Genomic DNA, 15,466 nt, shown 5'->3' with positions numbered 1-15,466 from the left:
ATAAAGGTTTAATAACATTAGTTACCTATAAAGGTTTAATAACACGTTTGTTACCTATAAAGGTTTAATAACACGTTTGTTACCTATAAAGGTTTAATAACACGTTTGTTACCTATAAAGGTTTAATAACATTAGTTACCTATAAAGGTTTAATAACATTAGTTACCTATAAAGGTTTAATAACATTAGTTACCTATAAAGGTTTAATAACATTAGTTACCTATAAAGGTTTAATAACACGTTTGTTACCTATAAAGGTTTAATAACACGTTTGTTACCTATAAAGGTTTAATAACATTAGTTACCTATAAAGGTTTAATAACATTAGTTACCTATAAAGGTTTAATAACACGTTTGTTACCTATAAAGGTTTAATAACACGTTTGTTACCTATAAAGGTTTAATAACGTTTGTTACCTATAAAGGTTTAATAACATTAGTTACCTATAAAGGTTTAATAACATTAGTTACCTATAAAGGTTTAATAACATTAGTTACCTATAAAGGTTTAATAACATTAGTTACCTATAAAGGTTTAATAACATTAGTTACCTATAAAGGTTTAATAACATTAGTTACCTATAAAGGTTTAATAACATTAGTTACCTATAAAGGTTTAATAACACGTTTGTTACCTATAAAGGTTTAATAACACGTTTGTTACCTATAAAGGTTTAATAACACGTTTGTTACCTATAAAGGTTTAATAACATTAGTTACCTATAAAGGTTTAATAACATTAGTTACCTATAAAGGTTTAATAACATTAGTTACCTATAAAGGTTTAATAACATTAGTTACCTATAAAGGTTTAATAACACGTTTGTTACCTATAAAGGTTTAATAACACGTTTGTTACCTATAAAGGTTTAATAACATTAGTTACCTATAAAGGTTTAATAACATTAGTTACCTATAAAGGTTTAATAACATTAGTTACCTATAAAGGTTTAATAACATTAGTTACCTATAAAGGTTTAATAACATTAGTTACCTATAAAGGTTTAATAACATTAGTTCCCTATAAAGGTTTAATAACATTAGTTACCTATAAAGGTTTAATAGCATGTTACCTATAAAGGTTTAATAACATGTTTGTTACCTATAAAGGTTTAATAGCATGTTACCTATAAAGGTTTAATAACATGTTTGTTACCTATAAAGGTTTAATAACATTAGTTACCTATAAAGGTTTAATAACATGTTACCTATAAAGGTTTAATAACATTAGTTACCTATAAAGGTTTAATAACATGTTACCTATAAAGGTTTAATAACATGTATATGACAGTTATATTTCCACCTTCTTCCAGTTCTCTCAAACCTTGTCCATTAGGTGGGGCCTCAGACATACCAATAATGTAATACTGATAACTCACACTGATAGAAGTTGTATTCCCTGCCATGGTGATAATATAGTATTGTTCTGGATACCGTAGCCATGGTGATAATATAGTATTGTTTTGGATACCTTAGCCGTGGTGGGACTTCCTGGATCGGCCTGAGTGCTCAGGATCCCAACGCTGGCTACGCCTGGACTGATGGGTCGCCAGTGAGTAATGTTTGCATGATAATACAAATACTAGTACTACTACTAATTATAATACTAACAGTAATACTACTACTACTACTGCTACCAATAGAAATACTACTACTGATACTAATAGTAATACTACTATTACTACTGCTACTAATAGTAATACTAATAGTACTACTGCTACTAATAGCAATACTAATAGTACTACTGCTACTAATAGTAATACCACTACTGCTGCTAATAGTAATACTACTACTACTACTACTGATACTAATAGTAAAACTACTATTACTAATGATACTAATAGTAATACTACTGTTACTACTGCTACTAATAGTAATACTAATACTACTACTGCTGCTAATAGTAATACTACTACTGCAACTAATAGTAATACTACTACTACCACTACTGCTACTAATAGTAATACTACTATTACTACTGATACTAATAGTAATACTACTATTACTACTGCTACTAGTAGTAATACTACTATTACTACTGCTACTAATAGTAATAGTACTACTGCTACGAATAGTAATAGTACTAATACTACTGCTACTAATAGTAATACTGCTACTGCTACTAATAGTAATACTATTATTACTACTGCTACTGCTACTAATAGTAATACTACTACTGCTACTAATAGTAATACTACTACTGCTACTAATAGTAATACTACTACTGCTACTAATAGTAATACTACTACTGCTACTACTACTACTACTGCTACTAATAGTAATACTACTATTACTACTGCTACTAATAGTAATACTACTACTATTACTACTGATACTACTGCTACTAATAGTAATACTAATACTACTACTGCTGCTAATAGTAATACTACTACTGCAACTAATAGTAATACTACTACTACCACTACTGCTACTAATAGTAATACTACTATTACTACTGATACTAATAGTAATACTACTATTACTACTGCTACTAGTAGTAATACTACTATTACTACTGCTACTAATAGTAATAGTACTACTGCTACGAATAGTAATAGTACTAATACTACTGCTACTAATAGTAATACTGCTACTGCTACTAATAGTAATACTATTATTACTACTGCTACTGCTACTAATAGTAATACTACTACTGCTACTAATAGTAATACTACTACTGCTACTAATAGTAATACTACTACTGCTACTAATAGTAATACTACTACTACTACTACTACTGCTACTAATAGTAATACTACTATTACTACTGCTACTAATAGTAATACTACTACTATTACTACTGATACTAATAGTAATACTAATAGTACAACTGCTACTAATAGTAATACTATTATTACTACTGCTACTGCTACTATTATTACTACTGCTACTGCTACTAATAGTAATACTACTACTGCTACTAATAGTAATACTACTACTGCTACTAATAGTAATACTACTACTACTACTACTGCTACTAATAGTAGTACTACTACTACTGCTGCTACTAATATTAATACTATTACTACTAATATAATAATAGTAATACTACTACTACTACTAATAGTAATACTGCTACAAATAGTAATACTACTATTACTACTACTAATACACTACTACTACTACTACTAATAGTAATACTGCTACTAATATAACAATAGTAATGCTACTACTACTACTACTTATAGTAATCCTACTACTAATTATAATAATAATTGTAATTCTGCTGCTACTACCACTACTAATAGAAATACTACTACTACTACTAATAGTAATACTACTACTAATTATTATAATAGTACTACTACTACTACCAATAGTAATACTACTATTACTACTGCTACTAATAGTAATGCTAATACTACTACTAAATATAATAATAATAGTAATACTACTACTACTACTACTAATAGTAATACTGCTACTAATAGTAATACTACTAGTACTACTACTAATATACTACTACTACTACTAATAGTAATACTGCTACTAATATAATAATAGTAATGCTACTACTACTAATAGTAATACTACTACTACTAATATAATAATTATAGTAATCCTACTACTAATTATAATAATAATTGTAATTCTGCTGCTACTACCACTACTAATAGAAATACTACTACTACTACTAATAGTAATACTACTACTAATTATTATAATAGTACTACTACTACTACCAATAGTAATACTACTATTACTACTGCTACTAATAGTAATGCTACTACTACTACTAAATATAATAATAATAGTAATACTACTACTACTACTACTACTACTACTCCTAATAGTAATAATACTACTAATTATAATAATAATGGTAATACTATAATACTACTTCTACTAATAATAATTATACTACTACTACTACCACTAATGGTAAAACTACTACTACTAGTAATACTGCTTCTACTACTACTACTAATAGTAATACTGCTTCAAATACTACTACTACTACTAATAGTAATACTACCATTACTACTACTACGTTTAATACTACTACTACTACTACTACTGCTAGAAATACTACTACTACTAATAATAATAATACTAATAATAATACTACTACTACTACCACTAATGGTAAAACTACTACTAATAGTAATACTACTACTACTTTTAATACTACTACTACTACTACTACTACTACTAGAAATACTACTACTACTACTACTAATAATAATACTACTACTACTACTACTACCACTAATAGTAAAACTACTACTATTAGTAATACTGCTTCTACTACTACTACTAATAGTAATACTACCACTTCTGATAATTATAATAATAATAGTAATACTACTACTACTTTTAATACTACTACTACTACTACTACTACTAGAAATACTACTACTACTACTGCTGCTAATAGTAATACTTCTACTACTACCAATAGAAATACTACTACTACTACTACTACTAATATAAATAATACTACTACTGCTACTAATAGTAATACTACTACTACTACTACTACTACTACTACTACTGCTACTACTACCACTTATTATAATAACAGTAATACTACTACTAGTACTAATAGTAATACTACTACTATTAGTAATACTACTAATACTAATACCACTACTACTACTAATATCACTACTACTAATTATAATACTCATGGTAATACTGCTACTACTAATAGTAATACTTCTACTACTCCTAATTATAATAATACTAGTAATACTACTAGTACTACTACTACTCGTACTACTACTACTGCTACTAATAGTAATACTGCTACTAATAGTAATACTACTAGTAATAACACTAATACTAATGGTAATACTGCTACTAATAGTAATACTACTAGTGATACCACTAATACTAATGGTAATACTGCTACTAATAGTAATACTACTAATACTACTACTACTACTGCTAATTATAATAATGTGTTGCTGGAGTTGTTCCTGACACGTCCAACTGAGCTGCCTCCCATGTTGGCTCATGTTTTTCCTCAAGGAATGTTCATGATTGTCTGTAATAGGTTTGAAGTATTGTTGATCAGAAGTCTACCTCGTGGGAAAGTTTCTATTACACATGTGTTTGTCCTCAGCTGTCCTTCCAACACTGGATAGAGGGGGAACCCAACAACTACAACGGCGTGGAGTCCTGTGCTGAGATTCTGAACTCTTATTGGGATGAAGAGGGATCCTGGAACGATGTAAACTGTGAGGGCTACAACGACTGGCTGTGTGAGATCCCTAAAGGTAATGTATAGCTCAATGACAGGCTGTGTGAGATCCCTAAAGGTAATGTATGGCTCAATGACTGGCTGTGTGAGATCCCTAAAGGTAATGCAATGTATAGCTCAACGACTGGCTGTCTGAGATCCCTAAAGGTAATGTATATCTCAATGACTGGCTGTGTGAGATCCCTAAAGGTACTGTAATGTATGGCTCAATGACTGGCTGTGTTAGATCCCTAAAGGTAATGTATGGCTCAATGTCTGGTTGTCTGAGATCTCTAAAGGTACTGTAATGTATGACTCAGTGACTGGCTGTCTGAGATCCCTAAAGGTACTGTAATGTATGGCTCAATGACTGGCTGTGTGAGATCCCTAAAGGTAATGTATGGCTCAATGACAGCCTGTCTCATCGTTGTCGGTGATCAGGCCTACCACTGTTGTGTCGTCAGCAAACTTAATGATGGTGTTGGAATCATGCTTGGCCATGCAGTCTTGAGTGAACAGGGAGCACAGGAGGGGACTGAGCCCGCACCCCCGAGAGGCCCCTGTGTTGAGGATCAGCGTGGCAGATGTGTTGTTACCTACTCTTACCACCTGGGGGCGGCCCGTCAGGAAGTCCAGGATCCAGTTGCAGAGGGAGGTGTTTAGTCCCAGGGTCCTTAGCTTAGTGATGAGCTTTGAGGGCACTATGATGTTGAACGATGAGCTGTAGTCAATGAATAGCATTCTCACATAGGTGTTCCTTTTGTCCAGGTGGGAAAGGACAGTGTGGAGATAGAGATTGTGTCATCTGTGGATATGTTGGGGCGGTAGGCAAATTGGAGTGGGTCTAGGGTTTCTGGGATAATGGTGTTGATGTGAGCCATGACCAGCCTTTCAAAGCACTTCATGGTTATAGACGTGAGTGCTGCGGGTCGGTCGTCATTTAGGCAGGTTACCTTGGTGTTCTTGGGCACAGGCACTATGGTGGTCTGCTTGAAATATGTTACAGACCCGGTTAGGGACAGATTGAAAATGTCAGTGAAGACACTTGCCAGTTGGTCAGCGCATGCTTGGAGTACACGTCCTGGTAATCCGTCTGGCCCTGCGGCCTTGTGAATGTTGACCTGTTTAAAGGTCTTACTCACATCGGCTACAGAGAGCGTGATCACACAGCCATCCAGAACAGCTGGTGCTCTCATGCATGCTTCAGTGTTGCTTGCCTCGAAGCACGCATAGAAGCAATTTAGCTCATCTGGTCGGCTCGCGTCACTAGGCAGCTTGCGGCTGTGCTTCCCTTTGTAGTCTGTAATGGTTTACAAGCCCTGCCACATCCGACGAGCATCAGAGCCGGTGTTGTAGGATTCAATCTTTGTCCTGTATTGATGCTTTGCCTGTTTGATGGTGTCACGCCCTGGCCTTAGTTATCTTTGTTTTCTTTATTATTTTAGTTAGGTCAGGGTGTGACATGGGGGATGTTTGTGTGTTTTTTGTCTAGTGTAGGGTGTTTGTATTGTCTAGGGGGTGTTTGTATTGTCTAGGGTGTGTGTGTATTGTATAGGGGGTGTTTGTATTGTCTAGGGTGTGTGTGTATTGTATAGGGGGTGTTTGTATTGTCTAGGGTGTGTGTGTATTGTATAGGGGGTGTTTGTATTGTCTAGGGGGTGTTTGTATTGTCTAGGGGGTGTTTGTATTGTCTAGGGTGTGTGTGTATTGTATAGGGGGTGTTTGTATTGTCTAGGGGGTGTTTGTATTGTCTAGGGGGTGTTTGTATTGTCTAGGGGGTGTTTGTATTGTCTAGGGGGTGTGTGTATTGTCTAGGGGGTGTTTGTATTGTCTAGGGGGTGTTTGTATTGTCTAGGGTGGTTGTATTGTCTAGGGGGTGTTTGTATTGTCTAGGGGGTTTTGGTAGAGTTCATGGGGTTGTGTTCAGTGTAGGTGTTTATGTAAGTCTATGGTTGCCTGGATTGGTTCTCAATTAGAGACAGCTGTCTATCGTTGTCTCTGATTGAGAGCCATATTTAGGCAGCAATAGTCATTAGGTAGGTTGTGGGTAATTGTCTATGTCTTGATGTTAGTAGCTTGTGTCTGCACTTTCGTTTTTGTATCTTCACGGTCGTTTGTTGTTTTGTCTAGTTTGTATTAGTGTTCGTGTTCGTTTCTTCTTCTATTAAAATAGAAGATGTATCTATATCACGCTGCGCCTTGGTCCTCTCTTTCACTTAACAACGATCGTGACAGATGGTTTATTGAAGGGCATAGCGGGATTTCTTATAAGTTTCCGGGTTAGAGTCCTGCTCCTTGAAAGCAGCAGCTCTACCCTTTAGCTCAGTGCGGATGTTGCCTGTAATCCATGGCTGAGGTATGTATCCTTCTGGTTGAGGTATGTACATACGGTCACTGTGGGGACGACGTCGTCGATGCACTTATTGATGAAGCCGGTGACTGAGGTGGTGTACTCCTCAATGCCATTGGATGACTCCCGGAACATATTCCAGTCTGTGCAACAAAACAGTTCTGTAGCATCTGAACACTTCCAAATCGAGCGAGTCACTGGTATTTCCTGCTTTCGTTTTTGCTTGTTAGCAGGAATGAGGTGCATAGTTATTGTCAGATTTGCCAAATGGAAGGCGAGGGAAATCTTTGTACGCGTCTCTGTGTGTGGAGTAAAGGTGGTCTAGTTTTTTTCCCCCTCTGGTTGCACATGTAACATGCTGGTAGAAATGAGGTAAAACTGATCTAAGTTTCCCTGCATTAACGTGTCCGGCCACTAGGTGCGCCGCCCATGAGGTTCTGGTCAAAAGTGCAACACTATAAAAGGAAGACATTCAGGATGTAGCGCCTCTGTCTGTGGGACGGAAGTATTTTCGTCGACCTCACGTGCATGATTAGTAACCTTACTGGGACCAGAAGTCTTTAGCTTAGTGAGCTAACACAGTCTTCTCTCTCCTCCTCTCTTCTCCATTCTCCTCCTCTTTTCTCTGCGGCATTACAGGAGTGACCCCACTATCTCCTCCCAACAACACCGTCCCTGGTAAGTACCCTTGACAGTACGCATCCCATAGCTCCCAGGACTCCCTGGAAAATAATGGCAAGTGTTGATGAGTTGTCTATCCCTCTTAAATTAATGAATAAATGAATGAGCTCACCACATTAAAAGTATATATGTTTTGAGGACGCATTGTGGTATGCTAGTGTGAACTTTGGAACACAGTCCAAATGGCCTCTGACAAGTCCCCTCTAGAGACCAAGTAGACCAGTCCCCCCTTGAGACCGAGAGGACAAGTACCCTCGAGAGACCGAGCAGACAAGTCCCCTCGAGAGACCGAGCAGACAAGTACCCTCGAGAGACCGAGCAGACAAATACCCTCGAGAGACCGAGTGGACCAGTCCCCTCGAGAGACCGAGTGGACCAGTCCCCTCGAGAGACCGAGTGGACAAGTCCCCTTCTGTGGAGACTACACCAAGCAGATAAGTCCCCTCTGTGGAGACTACATCAAGCAGATAAGTCTCTAGAAGAGACTTATCAGCATGATCTAGACTTTAGAGGGGACTTACCTGCTTGGTCTCCAGAGGGGACTTATCTGCTTGGTCTCTAGAGGGGACTTATCTGCTTGGTCTCTAGAGGGGACTTATCTGCTTGGTCTCTAGAGGGGACTTATCTGCTTGGTCTCTAGAGGGGACTTATCTGCTTGGTCTCTAGAGGGGACTTATCTGCTTGATGTAGTCTCCACAGAAGGGGACTTGTCCACTCGGTCTCTCGAGGGGACTGGTCTGCTTGGTCTCTAGAGGGGACTTATCTGCTTGGTCTCTAGAGGGGACTTAATTGCTTTGTCTCTCGTCTCTCGACCAAGCAAATCATTTATTTGAGTTTTTTCTAATCCTGTCTAGAGTATAATGTGACAGAGGATGGCTGGCTGGAGTATGGAGGCTCTCAATATTACTTTAATAGTGAACTGCTGCCCATGGAGAACGCCAGACACTACTGTCAGCAGAGGCATGGGGGCCTTGTTGTTATCAACGGACTAACAGAAAATGTATTTCTGTGGAAAAAGGTAAACACCTTTAGTTTCGCTATAGTCCTGCCTTCAAACACATTGGCAGAGCTATATACACCAGCGGTTATTTATACTATTTATTTATTTATTTATTATTTTTTGACAACTTTTACTTCACTACATTCCTAAAGAAAATGGTGTACTTTTTTCTCCACACATTTTCCCTCACATCCAAAAGTAACGTTTTGAGTGTTTAGCAGGACAGGAAAATGGTCCAATTCACCCACTAATCAAGAGAACGTCCCTGTTATTCCTTACTGCCTCTGATCTGGCGGACTCACGGACTCACGGCCTCACGGACTCACGGACTCACGGACTCACGAATTATGTCTGAGTGTTGTAGTGTGCCCCTGGCTACCCGTAAATAACAAATATTTGCTTAATATAAGGATTTTGACATTTACTTTTGATACTTAAGTATATTTAAAAACAAACTTTTAGACTTTTTCTCAAGTAGTATTTTACTGGGTGACTTTCATTTTATATTAAGGTATCTTTATTTTTACTCAATAATGACAATTGGGTACTTTTTCCACCACTGATATACACTGAATCCACAAAACATGAAGAGCACCTTTCTAATATTGAGTTGCACCCCGATTTTCCCTTCAATTCGTCGGGGCTTGGACTCTACAAGGTGTCAAAACGGACGATGGCCCATGTGGACTCCAAGACAGCTAGTCCCTAATGTTAATTGCTCTTTTTTCAGATCAATAAAGAGCATTTGGGAAACCATTACATTGGGCTAACAGTTGATCTTGATCGCTCTTTCGGGTGAGTAAAAGAAGATTGTCAAGCAAATAAAAACAAAATGTTTTCTATATCACTTCACTTCAAGCTGTTCTATTGCTGCGTTCATGACATGTTAGAAACTCTGAAATACAAGCTTACTTTCTGGGAAAAATCGATTTAAAAAACCTTCCAATTGGAGACTTTTCAGACATGCAGAACGTCACCTACCAAGAACATAACTTAACAAAACATTATTTATCCAAATCAATTTATTTTGACCTTTTTTTAACACTATAATTTGGATGAGAGTGTGATGGCTGCGCTTTTTGTTCATGTTTGACGTAGCTACTTAGACATTAGCCAGTTGACGTTCTCAACCAGTTCAAAGCATGTGAACGCACACAACTCATTGCTCCGTGTTTAGAAGTTGTATTTCCGAACATTCCGGCATGTCATGAACGCAGCATGTTTTCTGTGTCCGTGTTCTTTCTGTGTTCTATGTGTTGCTGAGTTCTTGTGTTCTGAGTTCTTGTGTTCTGAGTTCTTGTGTTCTGAGTTCTTGTGTTCTGAGTTCTTGTGTTCTGAGTTCTTGTGTTGCTGAGTTCTTGTGTTCTATGTCTTGTGTGTTGCTGAGTTCTTGTGTTCTGAGTTCTTGTGTTCCATGTTTCGTGCAGAGGGGAAGCCACGGCGGGGCCAGGCTGGGCAGAGACCCTGACAGATTGAATACTGGCCCACCCAAATAGGATGATTTAAAATATAAAAATTGAAATATATGAATTTGATTTGTTGTTTGTATTGCTTCCTGACTTATCAGTAATACATAGTTCCTTCAGAAAGTATTCATACCCCTTGACTTATTCCACATTCTGTTGTTACAGCCTGAATTCAACATGGATTAAATAGATATTTTTCTCACAAATCTACACACAATACCCCATAATGGCAAAGTACAAACTTGTTTTTAGAAATGTTTACACATTTATTGAAAATGAAATACAGATATATCTCATTTACATAAGTATTCACACCTTTATTTTATTTATTTTATTTTTATTTTACCAGGTAAGTTGACTGAGAACACGTTCTCATTTGCAGCAACGACCTGGGGAATAGTTACAGGGGAGAGGAGGGGGATGAATGAGCCAATTGTAAACTGGGGATTATTAGGCGACCATGATGGTTTGAGGGCCAGATTGGGAATTTAGCCAGGACACCGGGGTTAACACCCCTACTCTTACGATAAGTGCCATGGGATCTTTAATGACCTCAGAGAGTCAGGACACCCGTTTAACGTCCCATCCGAAAGACGGCACCCTACACAGGGCAGTGTCCCCAATCACTGCCCTGGGGCATTGGGATATTTTTTTAGACCAGAGGAAAGAGTGCCTCCTACTGGCCCTCCAACACCACTTCCAGCAGCATCTGGTCTCCCATCCAGGGACTGACCAGGACCAACCCTGCTTAGCTTCAGAAGCAAGCCAGTAGTGGTATGCAGGGTGGTATGCTGCTGTCTCACCTCTGAGTGAATAGATGTTAGAATCACTCTTGGCAGCGATTACAGCTGTGAGTCTTTCTGGGTAAGTCTCTAAGAGCTTTCTACACCTGGATTCTGCAACATTTGACCATTATTCTTTAAAACATTATTCAAGCTCTGTAAAATTCGTTGTTGATCATTGCTGGACAACAATTTTCAGGTCTTGCCGTAGATTTTCAAGTATATTTAAGTCTAAACTTTAATATCAGCCACTCAGGAATATTCACTGTCTTCTTGGTAAGCAACTCCAGTGTAGATTTGGCCTTGTGTTTAAGGTTATTGTTCTGTTGAAAGGTGAATTCATCTCCCAGTGTCTGGTGGAAAGCAGACTGAACCAGGTTTTCCTCTAGGATTTTGCTTGTGCTAGGCTCCATTCTATTTCTTTTTATCCTGAAAAACTCCCCAGTCCTTAACGATGACAGGCATACCCATAACATGATGCAGCCACCACTATGATTGAATATATGAAGAGTGGTACTCAGTAATGTATTGGATTTTCCCCAAACATAACACTTTGTATTCAGGACAAAAAGTTAAATTCTTTGCCAAATTACTTTTGTGCCTTGCCTTTTTTGTTATTCAGTACAGGCTTCCTTCTTTTCACTATATCATTCAGGTTAGTATTGTGATTGTTGATCCATCCTCAGTTTTCTCCTATTACAGCCATTACACTGTTTTAATGTCACCATTGGCCTCATGGTGAACTCCCTGAGCGGTTTCCTTCTTCTCCGGTATCTTAGTTACGGACGCCTGTATCTCTGTAGTGACTAGGTGTATTGATACACCATCCAAAGTGTAATTAATAACTTCACCATGCTCAAAGGGATATTCATGATCTGATATTCAATGTCTTGTGTTCTTGTGTTCTGAGTTCTTGGGTTCTGAGTTATTGTGTTCTGTCCAGGTGGATGGACGATTCCCCAGTTGTATTCCAGAGATGGGACAACAACCAGCCGGACTTCAAGAACAACGATGAGAACTGTGTTGCCATGACCAGCTCCATGGGTAAGCTAACGATGAGATGAGGCCCAAAAATGTTCCTCTCTTATAAGAACTTCCATTGAGTTATTTTTATTCTGAATCTTGGGGCTGGTTACCACATAACTCAATGGCATGACTAGGTCTACTATAACTGTGTGTTCAGGTTTCTGGCATGACTAGGTCTACTATAACTGTGTGTCTGTGTGTTCAGGTCTCTGCCATGACTATAACTGTGTTCAGGTCTCTGCCATGACTATAACTGTGTGTCTGTGTGTTCAGGTCTCTGGCATGACTATAACTGTGTTCAGGTCTCTGCCATGACTATAACTGTGTGTTCAGGTTTCTGGCATGACTATAACTGTGTGTTCAGGTTTCTGCCATGACTATAACTGTGTGTTCAGGTTTCTGCCATGACTATAACTGTGTGTCTGTGTGTTCAGGTCTCTGGCATGACTATAACTGTGTGTTCAGGTTTCTGGCATGACTATAACTGTGTGTTCAGGTTTCTGCCATGACTATAACTGTGTGTCTGTGTGTTCAGGTCTCTGGCATGACTATAACTGTGTGTTCAGGTTTCTGCCATGACTATAACTGTGTGTCTGTGTGTTCAGGTCTCTGGCATGACTATAACTGTGTGTTCAGGTTTCTGACATGACTATAACTGTGTGTTCATGTTTCTGGCATGACTATAACTGTGTGTTCAGGTTTCTGCCATGACTATAACTGTGTGTCTGTGTGTTCAGGTCTCTGGCATGACTATAACTGTGTGTTCAGGTTTCTGGCATGACTATAACTGTGTGTTCAGGTTTCTGACATGACTATAACTGTGTGTTCAGGTTTCTGGTCTGACTATAACTGTGTGTTCAGGTTTCTGGCATGACTATAACTGTGTGTTCAGGTTTCTGGCATGACTATAACTGTGTTCAGGTTTCTGGCATGACTATAACTGTGTTCAGGTTTCTGGCATGACTATAACTGTGTGTTCAGGTTTCTGGCATGACTATAACTGTGTGTTCAGGTTTCTGGCATGACTATAACTGTGTGTTCAGGTTTCTGGCATGACTATAACTGTGTGTTCAGGTTTCTGGCATGACTATAACTGTGTGTTCAGGTTTCTGGCATGACTATAACTGTGTGTTCAGGTTTCTGGCATGACTATAACTGTGTGTTCAGGTTTCTGGCATGACTATAACTGTGTGTTCAGGTTTCTGGCATGACTATAACTGTGTTCAGGTTTCTGGCATGACTATAACTGTGTGTTCAGGTTTCTGGCATGACTATAACTGTGTGTTCAGGTTTCTGGCATGACTATAACTGTGTGTTCAGGTTTCTGGCATGACTATAACTGTGTGTTCAGGTTTCTGGCATGACTATAACTGTGTCTTCAGGTTTCTGGCATGACTAACTGTGTTCAGGTTTCTGACATGACTATAACTGTGTCTGTGTGTTCAGGTTTCTGGTCTGACTATAACTGTGTCTGTGTGTTCAGGTTTCTGGTCTGACTATAACTGTGTCTGTGTGTTCAGGTTTCTGGTCTGACTATAACTGTGTCTGTGTGTTCAGGTTTCTGGTCTGACTATAACTGTGTGTTCAGGTTTCTGGCATGACTATAACTGTGTGTTCAGGTTTCTGGCACGACTATAATTGTGTGTTCAGGTTTCTGGCATGACTATAACTGTGTGTTCAGGTTTCTGGCACGACTATAACTGTGTGTTCAGGTTTATGGCATGACTATAACTGTGTGTTCAGGTTTCTGGCATGACTATAACTGTGTGTTCAGGTTTCTGGCATGACTATAACTGTGTGTTCAGGTTTCTGGCATGACTATAACTGTGTGTTCAGGTTTCTGGCATGACTATAACTGTGTGTTCAGGTTTCTGGCATGACTATAACTGTGTGTTCAGGTTTCTGGCATGACTATAACTGTGTGTTCAGGTTTCTGGCACGACTATAACTGTGTGTTCAGGTTTCTGCCATGACTATAACTGTGTGTTCAGGTTTCTGGCATGACTATAACTGTGGCACTGAAATGAGGTCCATCTGTGAGAGGAGTGGTTCCCCCCCAGTGAACAGCACCGTGCCCCCTACTGCCCCCCCCACAGGAGGCTGCCCCCCGGAATGGATCCTCTACCAGTCTAAGGTCAGTAAGAGGAGAGAATGGATCCTAAGGTCAGAGATCAAAGGTTACACAGGAAGAGTGTTATAATAATGATTATGTAATAATAATATGTTAAATGTCTTTCGCATGAAAACAGACGATACAGTTTTACAACAGGCTTTGAGAATGAAAGTCTAACTCAAAGTGTTTGCCTATAATCAATTACCTTGGATCAACTTGATTTATTGCTTATTGATGATTTGTTTATAGTGCTACAAATTGATTGGATACCGGGTACCTAGTACCTGGCTCGAGGCCAGATCGTACTGCCAATCCATGGGAGCTAACCTAGCGTCCATCACCAGTAGGCGTGAGCAAGGTGAGATTATTTTAACCTGTAAATGACCCCTCTTCTGTGGCGGTCTAAGACGCTCCCTCTGGAGTATGATGTACATGTAAGACCATAGCTCTTTCTCCTACCTGTCACCTCTATTTATCCTAAAAACATACAAAATACTTTTAAAAAAAGTAGTGGAAAAAGTACCCAATTGTCATACTTGAGTAAAAGTAAAGATACCTTAATAGAAAATGACTCAAGTAAAATTTTAAGTCACCCAGTAAAATAATATTTGAGTAAAAGTCTAAAAGTATTTGTTTTTTAAAAATATACTTAAGTATCAAAAGTAAAAGTATAAATCATTTAAAATGACTTATATTAAGCAAACCAGACGGCACGATTTCCCTGTGATTTTATTTATGGATAGCCAGGGGCTCAAACACTTTGTTGTGGACCACACAAACTAAACACAGAGACAGTAGGGATGACCAGGGGTGTTCTCTTGATAAGAGTGCGAATTGGACCATTTTCCTGTCAAAATGTAACC

The 15,466-nt window shown here is 38.2% G+C and overlaps 1 protein-coding gene across 2 annotated transcripts in view; it reads left to right on the top strand.

Moving 5' to 3' along the window:
* The window catches only part of LOC129823590 (macrophage mannose receptor 1-like), a 115,646-nt gene that overhangs the window by 49,615 nt on the left and 50,565 nt on the right, over nucleotides 1–15,466 (top strand). For both annotated transcript variants that reach the window (XM_055882441.1, XM_055882440.1), the window contains exons 14-21: nucleotides 1,477–1,552; nucleotides 5,069–5,222; nucleotides 8,175–8,213; nucleotides 9,071–9,234; nucleotides 9,947–10,011; nucleotides 12,408–12,508; nucleotides 14,482–14,624; nucleotides 14,853–14,961. In XM_055882441.1, the coding sequence (XP_055738416.1) occupies nucleotides 1,477–1,552; nucleotides 5,069–5,222; nucleotides 8,175–8,213; nucleotides 9,071–9,234; nucleotides 9,947–10,011; nucleotides 12,408–12,508; nucleotides 14,482–14,624; nucleotides 14,853–14,961 (851 nt within the window). The remainder of the gene's footprint in view (nucleotides 1–1,476; nucleotides 1,553–5,068; nucleotides 5,223–8,174; nucleotides 8,214–9,070; nucleotides 9,235–9,946; nucleotides 10,012–12,407; nucleotides 12,509–14,481; nucleotides 14,625–14,852; nucleotides 14,962–15,466) is intronic.

This window comes from Salvelinus fontinalis, chromosome 26, assembly GCF_029448725.1.
Source record: "Salvelinus fontinalis isolate EN_2023a chromosome 26, ASM2944872v1, whole genome shotgun sequence".
Lineage (NCBI taxonomy): Eukaryota > Metazoa > Chordata > Actinopteri > Salmoniformes > Salmonidae > Salvelinus > Salvelinus fontinalis.
Note: the sequence above shows the minus strand (reverse complement) of the source record. Positions and strands in the feature narration are given on the sequence as shown.